The sequence below is a fragment of the Schistocerca nitens genome, chromosome 1, assembly GCF_023898315.1.
Source record: "Schistocerca nitens isolate TAMUIC-IGC-003100 chromosome 1, iqSchNite1.1, whole genome shotgun sequence".
NCBI classification, from domain to species: Eukaryota; Metazoa; Arthropoda; class Insecta; order Orthoptera; family Acrididae; genus Schistocerca; species Schistocerca nitens.
The window spans coordinates 589,861,141-589,887,049 of record NC_064614.1 but is presented as its reverse complement, the minus strand read 5'-3'; the positions used below and the strand labels follow the sequence as shown (position 1 = coordinate 589,887,049).

Here is a 25,909-nt window from a genome sequence, read left to right as displayed (position 1 = left end):
AAAATTAATGACAATTGTATATTGTTCCTGCAACCTAAAAACACAACAAAATTTTATCTTTTTTTTTATGCAACAGCCTTTTGAAAACGGACTGGTACAGTACTTTTTAAAAATACTGAGAAAGGAACATCCTACAGTACCCAAGTTTTTCTGTGAAAAAGAGAAAACGCTCTCCCTGACATAAAAGATAAGCTAATTTGCTGGATGATCTAATACTGTGGAACCTCCTTAGCACAGTTCTGAAGGGACCTCAGATTTTGAATGTCTTGAGCAGGAAAACAAAAACTAAAAATACCTACTTTAGAATGATCTAGGTTTTAGTCATTGAAAATGTGGAATTAATGGTACCACATTTTAGGTAATATGTTATCTCTCAGTGCCACATTTCCTGACAAGCTGCCCCAATAAATTATTGTTCTAACTGTGCCTGGTAGTTGAATCGATGTTGTCATTTCAATAAACTATCAATATATTGTACACTTCCGACTAATTACACTATAATATCCTAATTTTAATATTGTATTGTCCAACTTAATTAATACACTCACTTTTTTTTTTTGCAGAGTTTGAAACACAATGTTTACTCCAACCATGTCCACTGCTTTAAAAAATTTTGATATTCTAAGCAAAAGCAAATTATATATAATACAAAGGTTCTAAGTCACCCATGTCTTCACTCTCTTCTTGTTTCTCTGCCTTAGACGACAATGCCTTCATCACATTAAACAACACTTAGTCAGTATTTTCTTCTTGCCTCATTTTTTGCTGCAATTCCTTCAGTTTGAGATTGTGCTTTCTTGCACAAAATCCAAGGCACTTCTTAAAAACTGCATAGCATCCAATATCATTATCTTTCTCACTGTAGTATGAAGATAGGCCAGCCTCCTCTGTACAAGAATTTTCATGTATTTTAGTTTCAGGCATTTTAAAATGTCTTGGTCTAATTGCTGAAGATGGCTTGTAAAGTTGGGAGAAACAAACACTACATTTATATTACACAGGTATGACTTTTCACAGATGTGCTGCATATCAGTCAATGAACTGGATGATTTCCCTATTTCTAACACCCAACGATGCACCCAAGGCATGCAAGACTTGTTCAAATACAGTAGTTGTTACCTATGCCTTTGCATTAGATACATATTTACATGGAAATCACATAATTTCTAAAGCACCTCTTCACATTTTAAATTTTTAGGAGCCCCAACTTTTCTTTTCCATTTTATTACAACGTAAGACAATTAGCTCCCTTTATTAAATTTTCCACCGCAGCATTTTTCTCCTCTGAACTCAAAAGAGTTTGGTCAGGTAAAAAACGAAACAAGCCCATTTCATCTGCATTAAACACAACATTGGAAATGTACTTTTCTATGATTGTTGGAAAAGCATTTTTCCACCACTGAACAGTGTCAAGTGTTTATTAATCCAGCCTCAACTCAGACTCCTCTACACACTAAATTACATCCTTTATTGAATCTTTCAAGCCAACAATTTGATGCTTTTAAATCTGCTTCAGTAAATGTGTTGCTTCAGCAACAACCACACTAGCATCAATTGAAATATTCAAAACAAGAGTTTGTTTTATACATTTCAGCAGCACGTTTTCTTGTTCAGGAGACAGACTTCACACTATGTTAGCCATTTACTCCTTCCAAAAAATGCTGCTTCATAATTACTTGTAGTTTGTTCACTATCATATTAAATGTTGACGCAATACCACAATGCTTCATGTGTTAATTTTTGTCCAGTTCGTGAATAATGTTCCACTTCTCTTCATATTTTAACTGTGTGTCTTTTCCACCATGACATATCAGTAAATCATTCTACACAAAAGAGTCTCTCAGAATGGATTGAGAATCAGTCAAACACTAGACATGAATTAAGGACACCACTGACTGAATTACACACTAATAAAAATTTGGATTACTGTTTTCTGATTTAGTTGTGCGCATTATTTCTAACACAGCAAACAATACGCACGATGCGCAGAGTTGTTAGCACTGTCTTACAGCACATTTCCTCAACCCACAACATATTACTCCCACCACTCAGAAGTGGCGAGAACTGCAGCGATTGAACAGTAACAATATCGTCAAATCTGACCATGCTAAGAGGGGAGGGAGAATGTATAAATACGTAGTTTTAACATGTGTTTAATGCAACTGAGACTTCCAAAAATGGACATACAACATGTGGAAACTCTGAATGTGATTCAACTGTAAATCTTACAGTGTTTAGGTGCCCATAAACAGAAATCAAAGGTAGTCATTAACCACATGATTTATGACGGTGTGTGAGACTCGTGGTCTGATATTTGTGCCAAATGCAATTATCGTGAACCTGTACTGTCATACATTGGTCAAGAAAAATATAAACTATACATGCCTAAACTGTGGTACGTCAGCCAGGCCAAATGTGAACATCTCAGACCTGGCCCACGGTACGTCAGTCGCGCCTTGTGATGTACCCCACCACACACAGCACAGGCCTGCCTCACAATACACTGTTACCGTATTTACCAGATAAGATGAGGTATTCCTCAAATTCGTCATTTGAAAAATATAGGGTCGACTTATATTCACAGATTAAACCACTACTTCTGCCGAGGTCAACATTTTTACACTGTTTAATAGAATATATATGGATAGCTTACATTTACAGAGGTCGTTTTACATTTAGAGATGAAGCTTTGGTTAATGAGGTCACATGCAGATTTATTCTGAAGAATTCTAAAGGGCAGGCTTGGCAAATTACACTCGTGTTCACGCCCGAGATTCCCCAACATGCCAAAGCGCTTGATACAACGTCGAAGTTGCTGAAACAATCACATAACACTGACTTGCACAGCACTTGAGCAAGAGATACGTGAGAAACAATTAACTTGCCACTACAACAGGCTATCGCAATGACTACAATTTCACAATTTTGTGAAACTCAGGAGGAAACAGTATTAAATCCTATCATATTACAAACTTCTGTTGTATTTGAACACCTTTGCAATAAATGTTGCCATACATGTATAGATACCACATACAAGCTTTAATGTCAGATAGCTGGCTGCGTGTGGGGTGCTCACAAGGGATTTTTAGATTAGGTGACTCTCCGTCCTATCTACGTAACGATAGCTGTAAAAAGATCAAAAGAAATACCTCGCACAGGTGAGAGTACTAATATCCTAATGGTAAACTGCCAAAGCATTCGCTACCAAGTGCTCCTGAAAAGCAATGAAGCTCAGATAATAATAGATACAGAAATCTGTTTGAAATCAATAGCAGTGAGACTTTTTGGGGAAGATTTAAGTGTACATCAAAAGGATACGCAAATGGGAAATAAAGCTGGTGTATTTGTTGCAGTAGACAAGAAACTCAAATCAACATAGGTAGAAACTGAAGCTGCATGTGAGATTGATTGGGCAAGTCTCAGTATCAAGGGTGAGCATAAAATAACAACTGGATCCTTGTATTACCAACCAGACTCTTCTCCTGATGTAACTGAAAACTTCAGAGAAAACATCAGTTCGCTTGTACATGAGTTCCCCAATCACACTGTAATCATCGATGGAGACCTAAATCATCCAACAATTGTGAATATTATAGTTTTGTTAGTGGTGGTGTTGGTGATAAGGTACCTCTGAAACTTTACTAAATGCCTTCTCTGAAAACTACCTAGAATAGATAGATCAGAACCCCACTCATGATGGGAACAAACAGACCAGACCTCTCCGAGGATGTCCATGATGAAACTGATCAATGACCATGACACGGTTGAGGCAACAATGATTACCAAAGTACAAAGGACAAATAAAATAAGCAGAATGATATACATTTTCAGTAGACTATATAAAATAATTTTATGTCACATCTCAATGATGTATAGGAAGCTTTCAGCACAGGGGTGGAGGCATTTAGAGGACCTCTGGCTCAAATTTAAAAGAATAGCTGATCATGCACTAGACATATATGTACCCAGTAGAACAGTTCATAATTAAAGGAAACGTCTATGATATACAGTTACTGTAAAGAAACTTCTAAAGAAACAAAGATTATTGCATAATAGGTGTAAAACAAAACACAGTGCTATAGATAGAGAGATGCTGAATGAAACACGTTTGATTGCCACGAGAGCAATACATGATGCCTTCAATGACAACCATCGCAGATCCGTAGTGAATGGAACTGAAATTGAGCGCAGCAAAGCAAAAGCTAAAACTGACTGTTTTCAAATGTTCCTTCATAGAGGCAAGGGTCTCATCAGGAGTGCCCCTGGAAAGTGCGAAAGGACCACTGTTGTTCTCCATATACATAAATGATTTGGCAGACAGGGCGGTCAGCTATCTATGATTGCTTACTGATGGTGGTGTGGTGTTACAATAAGGTATTGAAGTTGAGTGACTGTACGAAGATACAAGACAACTTACACAGCTAGCTGTAAATGAGAAAAAACGCAAGTTAATGTGGACGAGTACGAAGAACAAACCTGTAATGTTCAGATACTGTATTACTAGTGTCCTCCTAGACTCAGTCAAGTCCTTTAAATATTTGGGCGTAATGCTGCAAAGAGATATGTGATAGAATGATCATGTGAGAACTGTGGTAAGGAAGCTGAATGGTCGAACACCTGAAATCATTAAAACTGAACAAAGCTCCAGGCCCTGATGGAATCTGTCAGTTTCTATACTGAATTTGTAGCTTCTAACTATACTCTATTGCAGGCCCCTCTATAAAAAGGGTAGTCAATAAGAAGGTTAGTTGAAGTAATCCACAAAAGTACCGTCCAATGTCCTCAACATCAATTTGTTGTAGGATCTTAGAATATATTCTGAGCTCAAATATAATAAGGTTTCTTGAATAGAATGAGCTTCTCAATGCCAACCAACATGGATTTTGAAATCCGAACTCGCACCTTTCTCACATGACATTCTGAAAGGCGCGGATCAAGGAAACCAGGTAGATACAGTATTTTCTTGATTTCCAAAACACATCTGACTCAATACCACACCTATGCTTACTGTCGAAAGTATGATCACATGGGGTACCAAGTGAAATTTGTGACTGAATTGAGGACTTTTTGGTAGGGAGGGTGCAACATGTTATTTTGGATGAAGAATCATCATCAGATGTAGAAGTAACTTCAAGTGTGCCCCAGAAAAGTGTTGGGACCCTTGCTGCTCATGTTGTATAATAATAATGTTGCAGGCAATGTTAATAGTAAAATCAGGTTTTTTGCAGACAATGTAGTTACTCATAATGAAGTACTATTTGAAGAAGCTGCATAAATATTCAGTCAGATCTTGATACGATTTCAAAGGGGTGCAAAGATTGGCTCATACAAATATCTGGGTGTACCACTTCGTGCAGATATAAAATTGAATGACCCCATAGATTCAGTCGTCGGTGAAGCAGGTGGTAGACTGGTTTACTGGGGAGACTTGCTTACAAATCACTCGTGCAACCAGTTTTGTGTGTGTGTGTGTGTGTGTGTGTGTGTGTGTGTGTGTGTGTCCATTACCAGATAAGATTAAGAAGGGATACTGAAAGTATACAGAGAAGTGCAGCACGAATGGTCACAGGTTTGTTTAATCCGTGGGACAGTGTCACAGAGATACCGAAGGAACTTACAGGAAACACCACTGTAACCTATCGTACTATCTCTTCTGCTACCTTGTGTTGCAGGGGAAAGCTTCGTTTGGCGCTGGCCTTACACACTGTACGTGGTTGGCAGAGCTTTGACACCACGTTCCCATTTGCATTGAGTGATCAAACACGCACTTATGTTGCATTTTTTAACTCAGCTCGTCCTGTTTGCCCACACGACGCAGAAGGTCTTAGATATAGCCCTCTCCGGCTACTGCACAGGTCAGACTTAAATTTGGACGATCACATAGACTAATCTGGAGTGAGGATGGGGCAGAGACTTAGGAGCACTTACAAAATGCAGAAGGACTGTCTAAAAACAGCGCTGGGGTTCTTGGTGTATGGGATCCTTAGCAGACAGGTTCGAAAGAAAAAAAGAAAAAGGGTAACTGGAAGATTCTTAGACATAAATTATTCCAAGAAAGTGTAATAACAAAGTTTCAACAAAAGGCCAATAGCAAAGCTTCAAGAAAAGGCTAATAACAAAGGTTCAAGAATCAACTTTAAATGATTATTTTAGGAATATACTACAACCCCCAACGTATCACTCACAAAGGAACCATGAAGATAAGATTAGAATAATTACTGCATGCAGAGAGGCATTCAAACGATCATTCTTCCCATGCTCCATACGTGAATGGAACAGGAAGAATCCCTAACAACTGGTACAATGGGACGTACCCTCTACCATGCACCACATGGTGGTTTGTAGAGTATACATGAGATGTAGATGTAATGCCACTTTTTAAGTAAACGTAATATTCAAAAATGACAATTTTGTCCTACAATAAACATTAGTTGAATCAGAACCCAGACAAATATTTTATTTTGTTATAGGAGGCTGTAATGATGTACAAAGAATCATTCCATGTCAAATCAACACAAAAATACAATTTTCTACATCACTGTCTAAGATTTTCTTGAAATTTAGCACAGGTGTACTGTTAGTACAGACTTAGAAAAATATGAAATTCTACTGAGATATGTCAACATATTTCTGTATTACAGGGCTGTAAAGTTAATCATAAATGGGCCCAAAAACAGGGAATAGCAGTTTTTTTTTTAATAGCTGTAGAAGCTTTCCTAATTGAGCTACAGACCTGCGATAAATACCATTTTACGTAATTTTTCATGCCCTTTCCTATGGCATTATAATAATATATAGGTTAATATTAGAATATTCTTTTCAAAACATAATTTAAAATTTTAATTTAATTTTTTCAAAAAGTATATATTTTAAAATTCCCAATTTTTTCCAAATGAGTAGCTAGTAATGTTGTAAATCACAGGGCAAAATATAAATTTAGGTTGATAATTTCTTCATTAGTAAATAATAATAATAATAATAATATAGGAGCACTCACTACACTAAATATACACACTAGGCAGAGATCAGAACCAACCAACACACAGAAGAAACCCACAAAACCAGCATGGCAACACAGGCTACAGATTAGAATAGAAAAACTGAGAAAAGACATCGGACAGCTAACACAATTTATAAGAAATGAAATATCAGACAAAAAACCAAAAAGGTTAGGTAAAATCTCACAACAAGAAGCAATAGAGAAATTAGATGAAAAGAAGCAGAAATTACAAGCATTGGCCAAACGACTTAGAAGATACAAAAAAAGTGAAAATAGAAGGAAACAAAACCAAACATTCAACACAAACCAAAAGAAAATTTACCAGACATTAGATAACACACACATTAAAATAGACAACCCACCAAACATAACAGACATGGAACACTTCTGGAGCAACATATGGTCAAACCCGGTACAACATAACAGACATGCACGGTGGATACAAGCAGAAACAGACTCATACAAGATGATACCACAAATGCCTGAAGTGATAATTTTGCAACATGAAGTCACTCGAGCAATTAATTCTACGCACAATTGGAAAGCCCCTGAAAATGATAAAATAGCAAATTTCTGGCTAAAGAAGTTCACCTCAACACATTCACATCTAACTAAATTATTTAACAGTTACATTGCAGACCCATACACATTCCCTGATACACTTACACAAGGAATAACTTATCTGAAACCTAAAGATCAAGCAGACACAGCAAACCCAGCAAAAATATCGCCCCATAACATGCCTACCAACAATCTACAAAATATTAACTTCAGTCATTACACAGAAATTAATGACACATACAACACAGGTGACATATCAAGCTAAAAACTAAACAAAGGTCGCTGCACTACGCATACATTGATTACCAAAAAGCTTTTGATAGTGTACCCCACTCATGGTTACTACAGATATTGGAAATATACAAAGTAGATCCTAAATTAATACAGTTCCTAAACATGTAATGGAAAATTGGAAAACCACACTTAATATCCAAACAAATTCAAATAATATCACATCACAGCCAATACAGATTAAGTGTGGACTATGGGAGGAGACTCATTACGCCCTTTCTGGTTCTGCCTTGCCCTGAACCCACTATCCAACATGCTAAATAATACAAATTATGGCTATAATATTACTGGAACATACCCACACAAAATCACACATTTGCTATACAAGCATGATCTAAAACTACTGGCAGCAACAAATCAACAACTCAACCAATTACTAAAGATAACAGAAGTATTCAGCAATGATATAAATATGGCTTTTGGAACACACAAATGTAAGAAAAATAGCATAGTCAAGGGAAAAACACACTAAACAAGAAGATTACATGTTGGATAACCACAGCGACTGCATAGAAGCGATGGAAAAAACAGATGCCTATAAATATCTAGGATACAGACAAAAAAATAGGAATAGATAATACAAATATTAAAGAAGAACTAAAAGAAAAATATAGACAAAGACTAACAAAAAATACTGAAAACAGAATTGACAGCAAGAAACAAGACAAAAGCTATAAATACTTATGCTATACCAATATTGACCTACTCATCTAGAGTAGTGAAATGGAGTAACACTTACACGATCACAATGCCACAAATATAGAATACATCACATACATTCAGCAACAGAAAGATTCACATTAAGCAGAAAGGAAGGAGGAAGGGGATTTATCGACATAAAAAACCTACATTATGGACAGGTAGACAATTTAAGAAAATTCTTTATAGAACGAGCAGAAACTAGCAAAATACACAAAGCAATCACTCATATAAATACATCGGCTACACCATTGCAATTTCATAACCACTTCTACAACCCTTTAGATCACATAACATCAACAGATACAAAGAAAGTAAATTGGAAAAAGAAAACACTATATGGTAAGCACCCGTATCATCTAACACAGCCACACATCGATCAAGACGCATCCAACGCATGGCTAAGAAAAGGCAATATATACAGTGAGACGGAAGGATTCATGATTGCAATACAGGATCAAACAATAAACACCAGATACTACAGCAAGCATATTATTAAAGATCCCAATACCACAACAGATAAATGCAGACTTTGCAAACAACAAATAGAAACAGTAGACCACATCACAAGCGGATGTACAATACTAGAAAATACAGAATACCCCAGAAGACATGACAATGTAGCAAAAATAATACATCAACAGCTTGCCATACAACATAAACCAATAAAACAACATGTTCCCACATACAAGTACGCACCACAAAATGTACTGGAGAATGATGAATACAAATTATACTGGAACAGAACCATTATAACAGATAAAACACCACCACATAACAAACCTGACATCATACTCACCAATAAAAAGAAGAAATTAAGACAACTGATCGAAATATCCATACCCAATACAACAAATATACAGAAGAAAACAGGAGAAAAAATTGAAAAATACATCCAACTGGCTGAGGAAGTCAAAGACACGTGGCATCAGGATAAAGTTGACATTGTACCAATTATACTATCAACTACAGGAGTCATACCACACAGTATCCACCAGTACTTCAACGCAATACAGCTACATCCAAACATATATATACAAGTACAGAAATCTGTAATTATTGATACATGTTCAATTACCCGAAAGTTCCTAAATGCAATGTAACAAGTACCATACAGTTAAAAGGAAGTCACGCTTGATCAAGTTCCGCGTCACTTTCCATTTTTAACCAGACATAACGTCTGAGAAAGGAAAGAGAAATAATAACAACAATTTTGAGTACTGAAGCTCTTATTTCCAATAATTAGACTCTGTACTCATGTTAATTATTGTAACATTACAAATATTGACATTTTCATGAAAATAAACATGAACATTGATGTGATAAAGATTTGAGTAAAACTAACTATTAAGTAACAGGATCTATTTATCACTAAGTTTAAAAAGGCTTCATCCATTTGGTACACATCACTTTCAAGTAAGGCGTAAGTTTACAAATCTTTAACATAATGCAGCGCGTCAGCAACCGTATATGTATTGAAAATAAACAATTTTTCAGCCTTCAGTTGCAAGGTTTCACGCAAGAAAATCAGACAGCTGATAGGACCTTAGACTATCTCGATCTGACTCTATCCATTATTAGCAACAGAACAGATTAAAAAAAAAAAAAAAAAAATTTCGGAAAGCAACCTATTCCGACATCATCATCCCAGCTGATTCCACCCATCCTCAGGTCCATAAAATGGCCTTTTTTCACTCGAGTATCCATCGAGCCCTTTCCATTCCGCTTTCGCCAGTCAACTTACAGAACGAATTAAAAGTCCTCGAAAACATCGCTCAGAATAATGGATATAATCCCAGTATAGTGAGACAGGTGTTATATAAAAAAAACACGAAAGAAGACTACCACCCTTTCCAGTTCAGGTACCCACAATCAACACCAGGCAACGAAATACATATCAGTTCCCTTTATAGGTAACATATCCTATAAGGTAGGTCGTTTATTAAAAAACCTAGGGTGTAAAGTTTCATACTCTACAACCAACAACCTCAAAAAGAATTTAGTACATTCTCTGGATAAAGGTACTGATAAATCATCGCTGTCAGGTCTGTATAAGATCACGTGTGCTGAATGTCCTTCTTATTACATGGCCAGACAGGAAGGGCCCTGTCTGTTAGGTTTAAAGAGCATCTGCCGACAAAAAGCGGTGATGGAACACGAGGATCTACATTTGCTGAACATCTGGTCCAAAAGGCGCATGCTCCCAAGCCTCTAAAAGACGCAGAGCTTTTGCATAATGAAGTCAAGCGATGTAGGCTAGACACCCTCGAAGAATTGCAAATTTTTAAACATCTTATTATTGATAGAGACAACTTACTTAATGATCAGTTGCAACTAAAAAATAGAAGTTATTTCGAAGGATTTCAACCTTTACTCCAGTGGAGTTGACCCACAGTCCGCTTCGAATGGCCGATGCTGTTTCCCTATCTGCTTTGTCCCTCTATTATAGTGTGACTGTACATGTGTGTCTTTGTATTTCGTAATATGCTTGGTAATGACACATAGTTGCTAAGGCGTTTTTATGTTAAAGACATTTTATGCCTAGCACGTATGGTTTCGACACTAATTTTTTAGTTACTGTAGCGGGGCTTCGCCCTCTTACTATAATATTTAAACGTAAAAATTTTTTTTATACCTTGGCTTTGTAGTTTGTTCTCAGGTAAATTGTTTAATGTTGCCATACCATTAGATAGGTTTGTCCATTTGTAAGACGGCTTTCAGTCACATTTTGTTTATATGTATATCTGCTCTAAATAATTTTCAGACAGTTTGTCTCTCGCGCCTGCGCTTGCGCTCGCGCTTGGCCGCGACCGAGCCTCGCCGCGGAACTGCTCGCGATGCCTAGTTTCCATGCCGCTCACATGTGATCCTTATTTCTGGCCGTCGTAGCTTCGTCTACGTTCGCCTTAATGGTTTTAATTTTGACAGACATAATCTTATGATTATGTGTCTTTATTGTTTTAATTTTTAATCTGTGACATGGCCAGTTTTTGGCTCTCAAAATAATTTAATTTTTTGTAAGTATCACGATTTCTTTATTATTCAATCATTAGACTGATGATGCATTTCAGTGAGTAATATATGTCTGCTTGTGGTTTAATTTATAGGTTCTGAAGAAGATTCCATTACTGGAATCGAAACCTAGGTAAACGAGTAAAAATTACCTTACAAAATTGTTGAGGCTTTCGTGGCCACTTGTTGACAAACTGCCTATTGGCTTCTGTCTCGGGTTCTTCGGCCGACGTTCATCTAATGATTTTTCTGACGTTTCGCCAGCACGAGTGGCTGGCATTGTCAATCATTGGAGAAATCGGCCGTGGCAGAACACGCACTGAATGAGACCGACCACGTAATAAAATTCGCCGACACGGAAGTTCTGGCTGTAGAGAACCACTATCACACGCGCTTGTTCAGAGAAGCTGTAGAAATACAAAAACACGCGAACAGTTTGAACAAGAAAGAGGAAAGCCTTAAGGTCAACGGATCCTGGCTTCCCGTACCGCAGCGAACGACCGTCGCAGGTAGCAAGAGGAGAACCGCACCGGAAATGACCGCGGAGAAGCCCTCGGACGTTGGCGCGCCAGGTACATATAGTCTGCGCCCGCGAGCTCGGCTCCAGTTCACCACCGGCAATGGAGGGTGAAGCTTTGACAATGCCAGCCACTCGTGCTGGCGAAACGTCAGAAAAATCATTAGATGAACGTCGGCCGAAGAACCCGAGACAGAAGCCAATAGGCAGTTTGTCAAAAATTACCTTGCAACTGAAGGCTGAGAAAATTGTTTATTTTCTCCCAGTGAGAGTCATGGGATTTATTTTCATCAAAACATACAAAGAATATCAGCAATTCTTGGATATGAGAAGGATGTAGATGACCAAACTGAAAGAAGAAAAGTTATTTTTACTTCATCAAGTTATTCATTTTTCTATAAAACACAACTGAGCCACCAATCTCCTTGATAGACAGTAGTGACGTAGTCCAATATGTCTGCTAATTCCAGTTTATCAGATTTTGGCACTTCCTTTTTACAAACATCTGAATCCAAAGAAAAGTTTTTTTACCAATACTTTTGATCTAGTTTTTGGAATGAATGCATGGTATTGATGAGCTCCTTTGATGGTTGATGTTTGTTCAAAGTGATTTTTCAAGAAACATTCAGATTCAATTTAATCTTCTTGAGATGAATAAGCGAAATCTACATAGGTAATGTTTTCTACTGCTCATTCAAAAAGTTGCTGTAGGGTTTGCATTTGGTTTTCATGGGGCCTTTACAAACTGGCGTGAGCTGCCAGTCTTTACAGATCTTCCAACACCATCACAAGCCCCTTTACCATGTGCTGTGGCAAGAAAGTGCCACTCTGCTTCCACTTTAAAATCTTACTCACTTAAACAGACGTTTAAGAGATCATTTTTGTTTTTGTACTGGGCAGCAGACCCATTTGAAAAACAGAATAAGAATGGTCAACTGAAATCCACTGGGGAAATGGTGTTTCTTCAACTGAATTTTGAGGGAAGGAGTCTCCCAAAATTTTATGCAGCTCAGATCTACCTGGATAGTAAGCACATTTCCCTATGTTGCAATCAATAGACGATGGGTTACAAGATACTTTTGTGAGGTGTTGCTTGTAATTTCGAATTTTATCTTTTGTCATAGATTTCAATTTAGTATTTTCTATCATTAGTTTCACATTTTGGTGATTTGTGCACACACACAAAGTGTATATGTGCCACTCTGACCAGCTAACATAACAATGTTTAGGTCACATTCGGCAAATTTAGAGAAACCAATTTTTATGCTGGAAACACAAACCTTAAAATTTTTGTATATTTCTTTAAGGGTACACAATATGAGTCTCTTTAAAATCTTTGATTTACTTACATCTGAATCAGTAACTGTCATGCAGTCTTTAATCCCTAACACTGCCCTACTAAATACGAGGTCTGTTCAAAAAATTCTGGAACTCTGCCCATAACATTTTTCTGTGCTTATCTTTTACTTATTGTGCATGGTCTCGTTCAAAATACTCTCCTCCATAACTGATATACCGCTCCTAACACCATTTCCACTTCCGATAGCAGTCTTGATATGCCTCTTGCTGAATAGCATGACACACCACCAGCTAATTTTCTTTTTTTTGTCTACTGTTGCAAATCCTTGTCCAAGGTGTTTTCAACTTTGGAATCAAAAAGAAGTCTGCAAAGGCCATTTCTGAAGAGTACAGAGGATGAGGCAGCACAGTGATTTAATTTTTTGTGCAATAGTTATGTACCAAAAAGAATGAACGTGCAGGCATGTTATCGTGATGCAAGAGACTTGAACTGTCTCACCACATTCCAGGACATTTCATTCTCACTTTTTCTCGCAGGCATCGCAATTCATCCTGATAGTACCACCAATTAACAGTTTGGCCTTGAAGAACAAATCGTTCAAAGTCAAAGAAAACCATCAAATTGGCTTTGACATTTGAGTGGGCCTGATGACCTCCTCCTGGTCTTTGAGAACCTTTCCCAACCCACTGTGAAGATTGACCCTCAGTCACAACACCATAACCATAGAGACATACGTCTCATTCATCACCAATTATGATTCTCTTACAGTACATCTTGTTCTCATTTGCGTGATCAGTTCTCATTTGCGTGATCCAAAAGCTCTTCAAAGATTGTGAAATTGTGAAGCGTATGTTCTGGTCTTGACTTGTGAGCTGTGGGACGAACTTGACAACACAATGGATTCCAAGATGCTGTGTCAGGATTTCATGACATGATCCAACTGAAATGTTCCATTCTTCTGCAATCTCTCAGTCAGTCAGTCTTCAATTGGCTCGCACAGTTTCATTGATGCTCCTGACATGAGTGTCATCGGTGGGTGTCGAAGGATATCCTGAACCAGGGTCATCTTCAACTTCCATCCGATCGTTTTTAAATGGTGTGAACCATTCTTAACACCAAGTGTGACTTAAGCATTCATCACAGCAGGCTTCCTGCATCATTTGGTATGTGTCTGTAAAGGTTTTCTTGAGTGTCGCGCAAAATTTAATGCAGATGTGTCGTTTCTATAACTCTGTCATCTCAAAATTTGCAAACTGCGTGACTACTTTCTACTCAGTGCAGCACTAAACAATGACAGACATACAACAGTGAAACTTCCAGCAATTACACATTAAAAACAGGCATGTGCAGGGATGCCAACCGCATTTTGCTACAACAAACCATTGGTGCGAAATTACAAAGGATCCAGAATTTTTTGAACGCACCTCGTACATGTTCATGAAACAAAAGTAAAATTTCCACTGTCTCTATTGGCAATCTTTTCTCTTGTTTTAAATTTGGACCTTCCTAAAAGCCTTTTTCTTTAAGAACTGTGTGACTGGCTGGCTATGTAGTTCAGCACATTAAATTCATGCATTATCTTTCTAATGCTCCAATTATCTGGTAAACATGTTAGAAGTTTGAGCCTTTTCATCCAACTTTTTCATCCATCTTGTACAACTGGAAAACTTGTTTCTCAGATTTTTTTTTACAATTTCGCATTTCTCAACACCACGATTGCTTTCTGATGACAAACTTTCAGCAGAAGCATAAAGAAGTTTAAATTTCACAGTTCTGGAAACTTTTTACTTTTGATGTGTAACATTTCTTGTATTTCATTCTTCTCTTGGCAATGGGAGACTCGCCCAACTGTTCAATACGTATATTAAGTGGCTGAACGATCTCTGAAGTAGTTGTAAATTCTGTATCACTGTGCAATAATTCTGAGTGAGACTGATCATTTGAACATTTTTGTCACTTAGGGACTGTGCATTTTTTATCACAGTAACTTCCTTTCTACATTTATCACAGATTTTTGAACAACTGACTACTTGTGGATACACTTCAAGCATCCACTATGACATTTCTGAGCTTTATGCTGTCTCTGACAAAGTGATTTGTTTTCTGTAACAGACTGCAACAATGTATTCTCAATGTGTCTTTTTCCATCTTGAGGGGGGGGGGGGGGGAATACTCAAACACACTTAATGTTACAGTAGAAAATCAATTCTCAAAAATTAGCCAAACCTTTTACATTTTCATGATTGATTTTAAGTCATTTTATAGCTTCCAATAGCACCTTGTTTTACTGAAGCTCTGCATATTTGGCCAAAACAAAAAGTAATCTTTAATATCAGTTCACAAGTAACTAACTTATTACACACAATCAACTCGAAATGCATCCAATCAGGAAGTGCTGCACTCACTATGACAGAGTATTATTCTAACAATTAACATGAGCTTCAGTCTTAATTTCTTCATTAAAAAAAGAAATAATCAATACCAAATTTATATTTTGGCCTGTGATTTACAACAATACTAGATACTCATGGAATAAATATGAAAATTTTAAAATACGTACTTTTTTTAAAATTAAAATTTCAAATTTTGTTTTGAAAATAATATTCTTGTATTAACCTTTACATTATTGCATACCATAGGAAAGGGCATGAAAAATGCTGTAAAATTATATTTATTGCAGGTCTGCAGCTCAATTCGGAAAGCTTCTACAATAAATCTAAAACCTGCCGCTCCGTTTTTGACCCTTTTTATAGTAACTTAAAAACTATGAAATTCAGAAACAAGTTGACATAACTCAGTAAAATTTTATGTTTTTCTAAGTCTATACTAGGATGTCCAGTTCATTTTCATTGAAAAAGGGGGCACTTAAATTAGAGAGAGAGAGAGAGGGGGGGAGGGGGGGGGGAAACGGGGGGGGGGGCTAAATATTGTATGTGTATTAAATTTGTCAATACAAGTTTACCTTTACAACGTGCACTCAGATGATCCCAAATCACTTTTTACAATTATTCTGCCACACTATCACCATACTTTTCACTTTTATGTACTTTATCAAGAAGCGCATTTTTGTTTGAAGTTGTATCATAAAAGTCAGTACACAATACACCATTAAAGTGTGTTTTGACAATGAGCAAGGCCCTCAATGTTTCTACTTTCATTCTGTTTTTTTCATCTGAGCGCAAAGAGTTCACTAACGAAAACACATGTTCCACAGTAGCATTTGATCCAGGAATTGCCAGACAAAACTCCACCAAATGAATCATGTTTTTCATGTTAATGTTTTTACTTTTGAAATAACCAAACATGTGCTGCCAACTGCCTATCCATTTCTGTTACTGATTTTAAGTTTACATAGTAGTCACTCATGCATTTATTTGCTCTTTTCATTTGATCACTCATGCGATGTTTCTTCGTCTTAATGTGATTCACAATGTCAGACCTTCCACCATGACCAACAGCAAATTTTGATCTGCACAACACACATTCTACAGTTTCTCCACTATCAGTGATAAAAGGAAACTCACTTTTTATATTGCTGTTAAAATAACACTTTCGTTTTGGCATAATGAAACACTGATTGCACAGTGCAAAACATTAACAGTGTGGTGACGAAAGCCAGAGAGCAAGTATCAGTGGTGTAGAGTATCTCTGGACCGAAAGGACAGATTCAGTGGATCGATTTAGAAGAGAAGAATCTTCGTTGTTATTCGTAAACTACAGTGCGTTTAAAATTACTTGCGATTTTTGACAGTTCATGTTTGGGGTATGCTGAAAGTCATCACACGCTTCCCAGTGTAAATAATTGTGCAGTTAATAGCAAGTCAAACAACCAGTAGCGTAAAATACTCTAGCCAAGGGGAATCGTAAAAAAACGGGACATTTGAGCGTCCCCAAAAAAAACTTTCGGGACAGCGGGACATTTTGGTAAAAAACGGGACACCCTAGTCTATACCAACAATAGATCAGTGCCAAATTCCAAGAAAATCTGAGATGGTGAGGTTTGGACACTGAGCTGATTTGGCATGGAACATCCCCCAAGTGGATCGCAAATTAGAAATTCTTTCACTGTTCATGCATTAGAATACAAGTTAAAAATATTACCAGCTTTTACTCAGTTTTAGAAAAAGATGGCAACTTTCAACCGATACAAGAAGGAAAATTAGAAAATTAATCCAGAATAAAATGTCTAACAAAGGAAATAAATCTTATTAAACTGACTAATTGTTACTGCAAGAATAATACAGCAAGAAAACCCATCGTGGAGATAGTACCAAAAGACATCACTGTATCATGGGACAAGTGACAGTTCAAGAATGAGACTGAATTGTAAACATGATGATCTACTTAGGCATTAGCTGGAAGTGTTACATATGATCTGCACTCTAGAAGATATTGCAAAGTGTTTTTTGAAGGTGCTCAAGCTCAGCACTACTGAAGGATTGGAAGTCGAACAGTCACACCAGCTTGGCTGAGAGCCATGATAACCACAGGTAGGGAAGCAGCGGGCACACAACAAATTGTGTGTGCTGCTAATCATGAGAATCTATAACACATACTTTGGCCTTTTATGAACACCTACCACATTTCAACTGCAGTTTGCCCAAATCAGTTTGTAGTCAGAATTGAACAGATTCAAAAATTGGACAAATACTGAACAATAGTAGTCATTTTTAAAGGAGAGTGTGTGCCAGTGACATATTAAGTGCTTGTTACTGCAACATTACCTGGGTCTACATAGACAATAAGAGAGTGGTGAGCAGGCAATACGTTTGGAAGCCAGAGACAGTGTAACGTTCTCATATCAGTATAGGAGCAAAATCTGATATGTAGGCAAGAAAATACAGCTGTGTTCTCCGGTCCCACCATAACAGCAACCTCAGAACTAGCAACACATTCCGAAGAAACAGCCTAATATTTGTGACAAGTAAGATCTAAATTTCAAAGCTGTTCTATTAGGAGGATGATGATGATGATGATGATGATGATGATGATTAATAACAGCGATACCACGGGCTACATGGTTAGCAAGCAAGGCAAGTTGGAAAAGAAAATGCTCCAAAAATTGATATAAACCATTTCATTTTGTTTATTTTATTTATCCTAGTATTATTAAAATGTAAACAACCACTAAAAGCCATAAGTTTATAGGTATAATGTTAACTTTTTGGCAGATACTTTATGTCAGTTAAGCAGTTTGTAATTCTGATTAGTCAGAATATGGTAAAAATAAATTTTTCTCAAAGTGCCTAAAAAAGGGGGCTCGTGTTATACTCTAGTAAATGCATATCCCACCCAATTACATGTTATTCTCAGTCACATTGCCATGTCGAAATATATGTTCTTTAATATTAGGACATATCCGTACAAAATGTTTTCAAAGCATGTTGTGATGACAACAGCGAGCATTATGTTTATCCTTCTGCCACCAACAGTGAAAGTAGTGACATCACAAGTATCATATGACAAAAATGCAGGTGACTAGTTATTGAGGAAGATACTGTTGACAAAGATCAAGCGCTGGATTTGGAAAGAAATTCTGAAAGAGTTCAAAAATCTGGAACTATACAATGATTATTGGCTTAAATTAGGCAACCTTACATCAGGTAGGACTAAATAAAACAGAACTAGATAAATTTAGTACAATATTTGATGACACGTTATGGGAGAATTGTGTAACCAGTACACAGAACAAATCCAAACAGAATTGATAACGACTGGTTTCCTGAGGATTGTAATGAAATTAAAAGATATTTTGCATTGTTTATTATAATCATGCCAATGAAAAACCAAGAATTCAACTGAACGGGTTAAAAAGGACAGGAAAACAGTGCCGCAATAAATGTATCTGCAAATTACAAGACATTTGCAAATAATAATCTGGCTGCCAATAAAGAAAGTGAGTGAAATAAAATCTGTGACCAAGTATCAGAATCAAAAATTTATACCAATGTGTACAATGAAACAGAACATTACTACTAATGTATCACTCAAGAAATTTAAGAGATGCATATCTTACAAACAATTCAATCGATCAAAATGATATGATCCAGTACTACATTTTACAAATTATGTGAGCCAGATTCAGGTTATTGCTATGACTTCACAATATATACAGTCTATGATAAGATAAACAGTGATGATTGCACCTCAAAGTGCTGTCGAAGAGCTATCACAGTAGGTATTACACAGAGGACACATTTTATGCCTACATAATTTGTACTCTTCACCAAAATTATTTATGACATTAAAACACAATTATAAAACAAATGTCATTGGCTCAGTACATGCAAACACAAAGAATATGCCAAAAAAGTACTGTCGAGTAAAATTAAGTCGAGGAAATACGTAATAATGATCTACAATGTAACACTCGCTCTGAAACGAAAGCTATGTGAAATGTTCATATAATAATGACATGACACAAATCAGTAGAAATGATTACACAAGAATTCAATCTTTCTTCTAAACCAAGCCATGTTACTGGGTACAAAAGGGAATGATTGGAATTGGTTGGCAAGACTAAATACTAGCACGCTTCCAATAATGAGAAAATGTATGAAAGATATTGGAAAATTTTATTTTATCTGTTTTTTCCATTTATAAATTTTCTGCAACAAAATAAATAATGGGGAAAAAAATTATGTTCGTTACAGGATACAAATAGCCAAATCATTACTGACTAATATATCAATACCAGATAATCAAGGATAAGGACCAGTGTAATACCAAGATTTACCAGAGAGATTGCATGCAAAACACTGAACTTGTTCTCCTATGCACACTGACAATAGCACCAAAATCAAGGCATCAAGTCCGTGTAACATTTGTGCTAAAAATTAAAAAAAATTAAAAATGCAGTGAAACACTGTGGGAGTGCAAGAGATGCGAAGTTTAATTACATGTAGCTGTATGTTTTGGATGATATCACATCATTAAAGATGATTGATTTGTGTTGTTGCCTTTTTTTAGAAAGGCTAATTTTGCGAATTTTGAATGTATTCAGGAACTGGAGATAAATGGTACTGATTTCTGCTATAATGTATTTACTTAAATAAATCTTTTGTGGTATTTTTAACCATTATTACATGTGGTTGTAGTTACTCATCAATATTTCACAAAATTAAGACAGTTTGATCTTACAGAGATACTTGCGTCCTGTAACTCACGTGCAATTGGTACAACGAAGATCGAATGATCATGTCTACATTTTGAGCCCAGACAGTTGAAAATTAAAAACTTACATCAGGGGGTTAAATACTATGGCTCCCCATTCCAAACTGCACACGATTGATCCAGTATGTCACTGCCTGATAAACACAGGCAGCTGCCACTCTTCTTGTTGGAACCTGGCACACAACCATGTTGTGTGCCATCATGTCACGAAATTTCTGCTACACCAATGGAGGCAAGCTTCCTGCTGATGAAGTGTGAGAACAAGCTCCTCAAGTCACAAACTTGCACACAGACCAGCTTCAGGAAATGGTTTGCCATACAACTTCAACTGACACTCTTAATATTATTTGTATAAACTGGACTGTGATTGCTGTGTATGTGTAAATCTGTATGCGGTGCCACTGGGAAGTGAGTGAAGGGGATCTCAAGGTGTCAATCCTTGTAACAAAGCAGGCCAGCAGACATGATAAGACAAGCAACATTATTTTTAGATGACTGAAAATTTACATAATATGTGGTTCACTCACAAAAAATGTAAGTTATTTGTACCATCTACAGTTATCATAATGTTCATCTATTTATGAAAATACATTTTAATTATCTGAAATTAATGCAAAATGTATTTCATTCATTTGTTCGAACAAACTACAATATATTTTGTACAGGTGGTACACCACAGTTAGTAAATATTTAAAAAAGGTATTTATTTGTGTACAGTTCAAGGCATAACTTTTAAAGAAACTACTATCTGCAGAACAATTTCTGTACACTGCAATAACAAACTGTAATTTCCAAAGCCATCTGCCTGCTATTTGTGCACAGAAAGCACTACATGAAGAAAACTGAAGAGCAAAAAAGCTGGTACTTGCTTATTATACAAAGCAGTAGGAATTTTCGTACTTCTGCTTCCTTAAGATTCACAAACGTACATATGTTAAAGGACAAATTTTAATACTTCTCATGATCACAAAGCCTATCGCAGATTTTTTTTTCCCCCCACAAAACAGCTGGATAACCAAATACATTCAGGAATGAATAACTTCCAAGAAAACAGAAATTCACACACAAGGTGGAAGCAGCCTGTACTTGTTCCATTCAATACGAAAACCAACAGCAAAAATAAAAGAAACCCTAGAAATACAACCATAAAAACAATTTCATGCATGTATTCTGGTAAAAAAACAATTTCCGTACACAACTGTGAGCACTTAATGTGAAGGATATCAACAGCATATTCAATGTATTATTCACTGAGGTATTTGTAGATGGGAACAGCTTCAGTCAATTTCGGGCAAGTTCTCGAATAATAGTGACACTGATGTACCAGGCAATTTTATCTTCAAAACAACATTTGTAACAGTGACAAGTCACACTGCATTTATGGATCAAGAAATAATCACAAGTTTGCTAAAATTTATACCAAAGGCAATAACAACCATAGTAACATAATAAAACCAAGGAAGGATAGTCAGAATTTGATGCCCTATAGATATTAAGCCACTAAAGATATACCAAAAAAATCTGATCAGATAAAGATCTGGAAGAAACCATCTTCCTATTTGTAAAAATATGATTTAGGAAGGTGTAACAACTCTAAATTAGAAATGTGAGGAGAGATTCAAAACTATTTTTGTTCCAAATATTAATCCTTTATTTCAACCTTACTTTGTGTCATTGTAAGTTAAATATTTGATATTTGAAGACCAAGATTTAGGGGGGGGGGGGGGGGAGAGATTGGTTTGTCTGGTCTCTTAAGTTACTGCAGAACAGCTGAATACTCTCCACCAAGATACAACAGCAGTGTCATATCCTCATGCATGTCTATTCCGAGTTTCGCCTTCCCACTACATAATTATTTTTAAAAACAGACAAATCAATATAAGTGAAACTAAGAAAAAACTTAATTATAAGCCTTAGTTTCCCTCACCACAATTTTCACAAACACGACAAAAGAAAAAAAAAATATTTGTACTAATATTCCTTGCAGTGCACATGTACAATGTGGGATACAAACAGCACAACCAACAGCACCCACTGCTATAAATGTGAACCATGGAACAGACTTCAGAAGTGACAAATATGGAAATAATGTTGCAAAGCCACACATGTATGAGGGGGAAAGGGGGAGGGGGGGGGGAGAGGAGCACTTACTAAGTTTACATCAAGCCCTCATACCCTCTGTCTAATACTGTAGATAACCCAAGACAGTACATCACTGAATAATAGGTTTCTAACATACATTTCAGATAACACACCAACAATAATAGCTTACACCAAACAATAAGCAAATCATTTACTTTACAAAATGCAATGGGATTGGTCAAGGCACCACATCAACACTGAATGTGAAAACATACAAGCTGACACTCAAAAATTAACTGTGTCACTGTCAAAAGTAGTGAGATACTAGTTGAACCTGCTGAGAGCAGCTGTTAGTTTGTGCCCATGGCATAAAGGTGATGTGTTCCAAGTCATAAATCTGCAAATAAAGATAGAACAGACAACTATCAATATTTATTTTGATCCTATATTATTCTTTAAAATGAAGGTTGGAATTACAGACTGATCTGTAACATAGCCCAAAGGCCAGGTAAGTTATGAAAGTTCTGAGTTGGTGATGCAAAGAAATGTGATGTCGCCAGAATAACTATCACTTATGGGACAGATTTCACACTATTAAATTTTGATGAGTGGCTGAAGTACTCCATTTAATGATATGATAGGACAGAGCAGACAGCTGGTACCATACTTCCAGATACAGGTTTGCTCAATTTCAAGGTTAAAACTATGTATAGTCCACCATTGATACTTGAGAGTTTGGTACTCTTAGTAATCCAGATCTGACAGCAAATACAGCTAATATGTATCCTAATTATAATAAGTCAAATACTTTGCCAGAGAACTGTCTGCACTACTGGTCAGTGTCCACACAACCAAGACTTCAGGACAGAGGAGAATGCAGTTGGAGGCTGTTCACCAGCACACTTTAACATAAATATTCAAAGCCATGACAATATCTACATTTCGCAAAAATGATGAGTCCCCATAACAACAGTTAATTCTTAAACTACTTAAGTTTCAACCAACAAGATCTTAATCAGAAATGTTATTACATTTTATTTCAGTATCAGTATTCCTTTTCAGTCACCACTTGTTTGGACACAATTTCCACCACACAGACCTTTCGGACACAAATTTCACAACACATACGTTTGCCCACACAAATCGAAAACGTCCCATTGACAAAATCTTACCTTTGTATTGCTGACATGGTCAGCTGGCAGGGATTCAGGCACAGTCTGTAATGTTGTTCTCATGGTTGAGGACATTGCTGCACTCTCTGCACAGATAGGAATGAGAGGTGGCGGCAACAGCGGGTCCAGGAAGAAATGGAAGTGGTGTGGCCAGTTAGGTCCCACTTTCCACTTCCTCTTACCATGGAAGCCAGGAAGTGTTCTCCAACACACCTTTCCCCACTACACCTTCACAAACAAGAAAACGTTGCTGTTGATTTATGATAATCACTTACGTGAAAATGTTAAAAGCACTAACATAAATTTACTTATCACAACAAAAATGCTATACAATGAAAAGTGGAAGTCAAATAAAAGGTTACAAATGTATCAAAAATATTTTTAAACTTTTCAGGGCAAACTGCTACAAGTACTTCAATCATTCTAAAATCATTGTACACATTACATAAACAACTCTTCAAGCAACAACAGAAAGACATTTACATACACATTAACTTGAAAAATGTTAGGCAAAATGTAAAGATGATGACTCAATGTACCTTCCATATTTCTCTGTTGGAGGAGGAAAGAAAATTTACATTGTTTTCCTTCTAACACATCTAAGTAGGGCAGTGGAACTAAATGAAAAAGGCAATCGAACTGCAGTACTCATACGCGACAAAGCTGTAACACATAGGTGCCAACAAACGTTCGCGAGAAATATGTTTTACTTTGAACGGGTTTGCATTAAACTAAGTTACTGATGTCGCATACTTGTTTCCACAGGATAATTTTATGTTAAACGTTCTCTTTGATTCCTTCACCAATTCTTTGAATGGTAATTGTGTTATCAGCTGAAACTAAACTCTAATATAAGTAAACGAGTTCTGTATTAGCTGTCACAGCCTAAGCAACGTAAAAATGGAGTTCGAGGTTTGAGGCACAGCTCACAAACTGTCCATTTCTATTAATACCGGCCACCGCTTCTCCTCAAATTAATTTTATTTTGTACTTCAGTATCACTTCTAGTATTGTGTCAAAAGGAAGCGGTCTGCTCAAAGTACAGTCAATACAAACTGAACGAAAACAAACAGTGGAAATTTCTGATCCTGAGAATACAATTTAAAATTAGGCCCACGGCTCACTTAAGTTCATTAGAATCATAATGTATTATCTTCGCAGTATAAATTACCCGTCAGCAGCAAAAAAAAACCTCTATAGGAGCCACTGCCATATCAGATGTAAGACAGTTTCAGCGAAGAACAGGAGTGTTCCTGTTTTAGTCTCCTTAGTGTTATTCCGAAATACAAGTGCAACACATGAGGTCAAGGCACACGCAATTACTAGGCACTGTCAGTATGTGCCACCAGAAACACTGAAAACGATCGAGAGAAACATTCACTCACTGCCGGTGGACGTTACAAGGAGCAGTGCAGCCTGCGCTTCTAAGGCAAAAAAAAACAACACCCACAAATCGACAAGGGCTACAATCCTTCCGGTTCCAATCTTTAACAAGCGAAGACCACGCCGATGTTGCACAGGTGTCGCTCCTCTCGGCATTTGCTGCTGAAGCTGTCGTATGATCACACCTAACAAGCTTGTAGTGACAAACTAGCCACATCACAAACTGAAAGGTGACGATTGGAATTAGTTGTGAAGCACTAGATTAGCCTGTACACGTAATATTTAGACTTATTTTCTGTCTCCGGGATGTACTAACCCATTGGTATGGTGCAGAATCCAATAATAAACATGTAAACCCCTGGTTTTCCACCTCAACTCATTACAAACTTAGTTCCAAGATGGCCGAAATTTCCTGCCCACACAAATTCTGCCACTGCGCAACTCGTAACATTTTTCTCCCATTGGCTAAATAACATTTGACGTCACAGTACATACTGACCCAATAATACTATCTGTACACTCAAGATCGTTGCTAAAACTGAAAATTAGTTGCATAAACGACTGCGAATCTCACACTGCTTATTTATTGCTAGTTACAATTATTCCATATGCTCACAACAGTACCGATGAGGGCCTGTATTCCTCTTTCATGCAAGGTAGATTACATACATAACATTGATTCCAGTATTTGTCATCCGAGTTGGAAGCGCAAATATGAA

General features: G+C 36.8%; 1 protein-coding gene across 2 annotated transcripts in view; it reads right to left on the bottom strand.

Moving 5' to 3' along the window:
* Positions 1-25,621, bottom strand: part of LOC126255653 (serine/threonine-protein kinase MARK2) — a 301,860-nt gene extending 276,239 nt beyond the window's left edge. Inside the window, exons 1-2 of one of the 2 annotated variants that reach the window (XM_049955420.1) lie at positions 25,507-25,621; positions 23,808-24,035 (exon numbers count right to left, since the gene is read on the bottom strand). Coding sequence is in view for 1 of the 2 variants with exons in the window: in XM_049955424.1 (XP_049811381.1) it covers positions 23,808-23,882 (75 nt within the window). In the remaining variant the exon portion in view is untranslated. Of the gene's footprint in view, positions 1-23,807; positions 24,036-25,506 lie in introns of those variants that run through there. The other variant, XM_049955424.1, reaches the window with a different exon arrangement.
* Between the last annotated feature and the right edge of the window lie 288 nt (positions 25,622-25,909).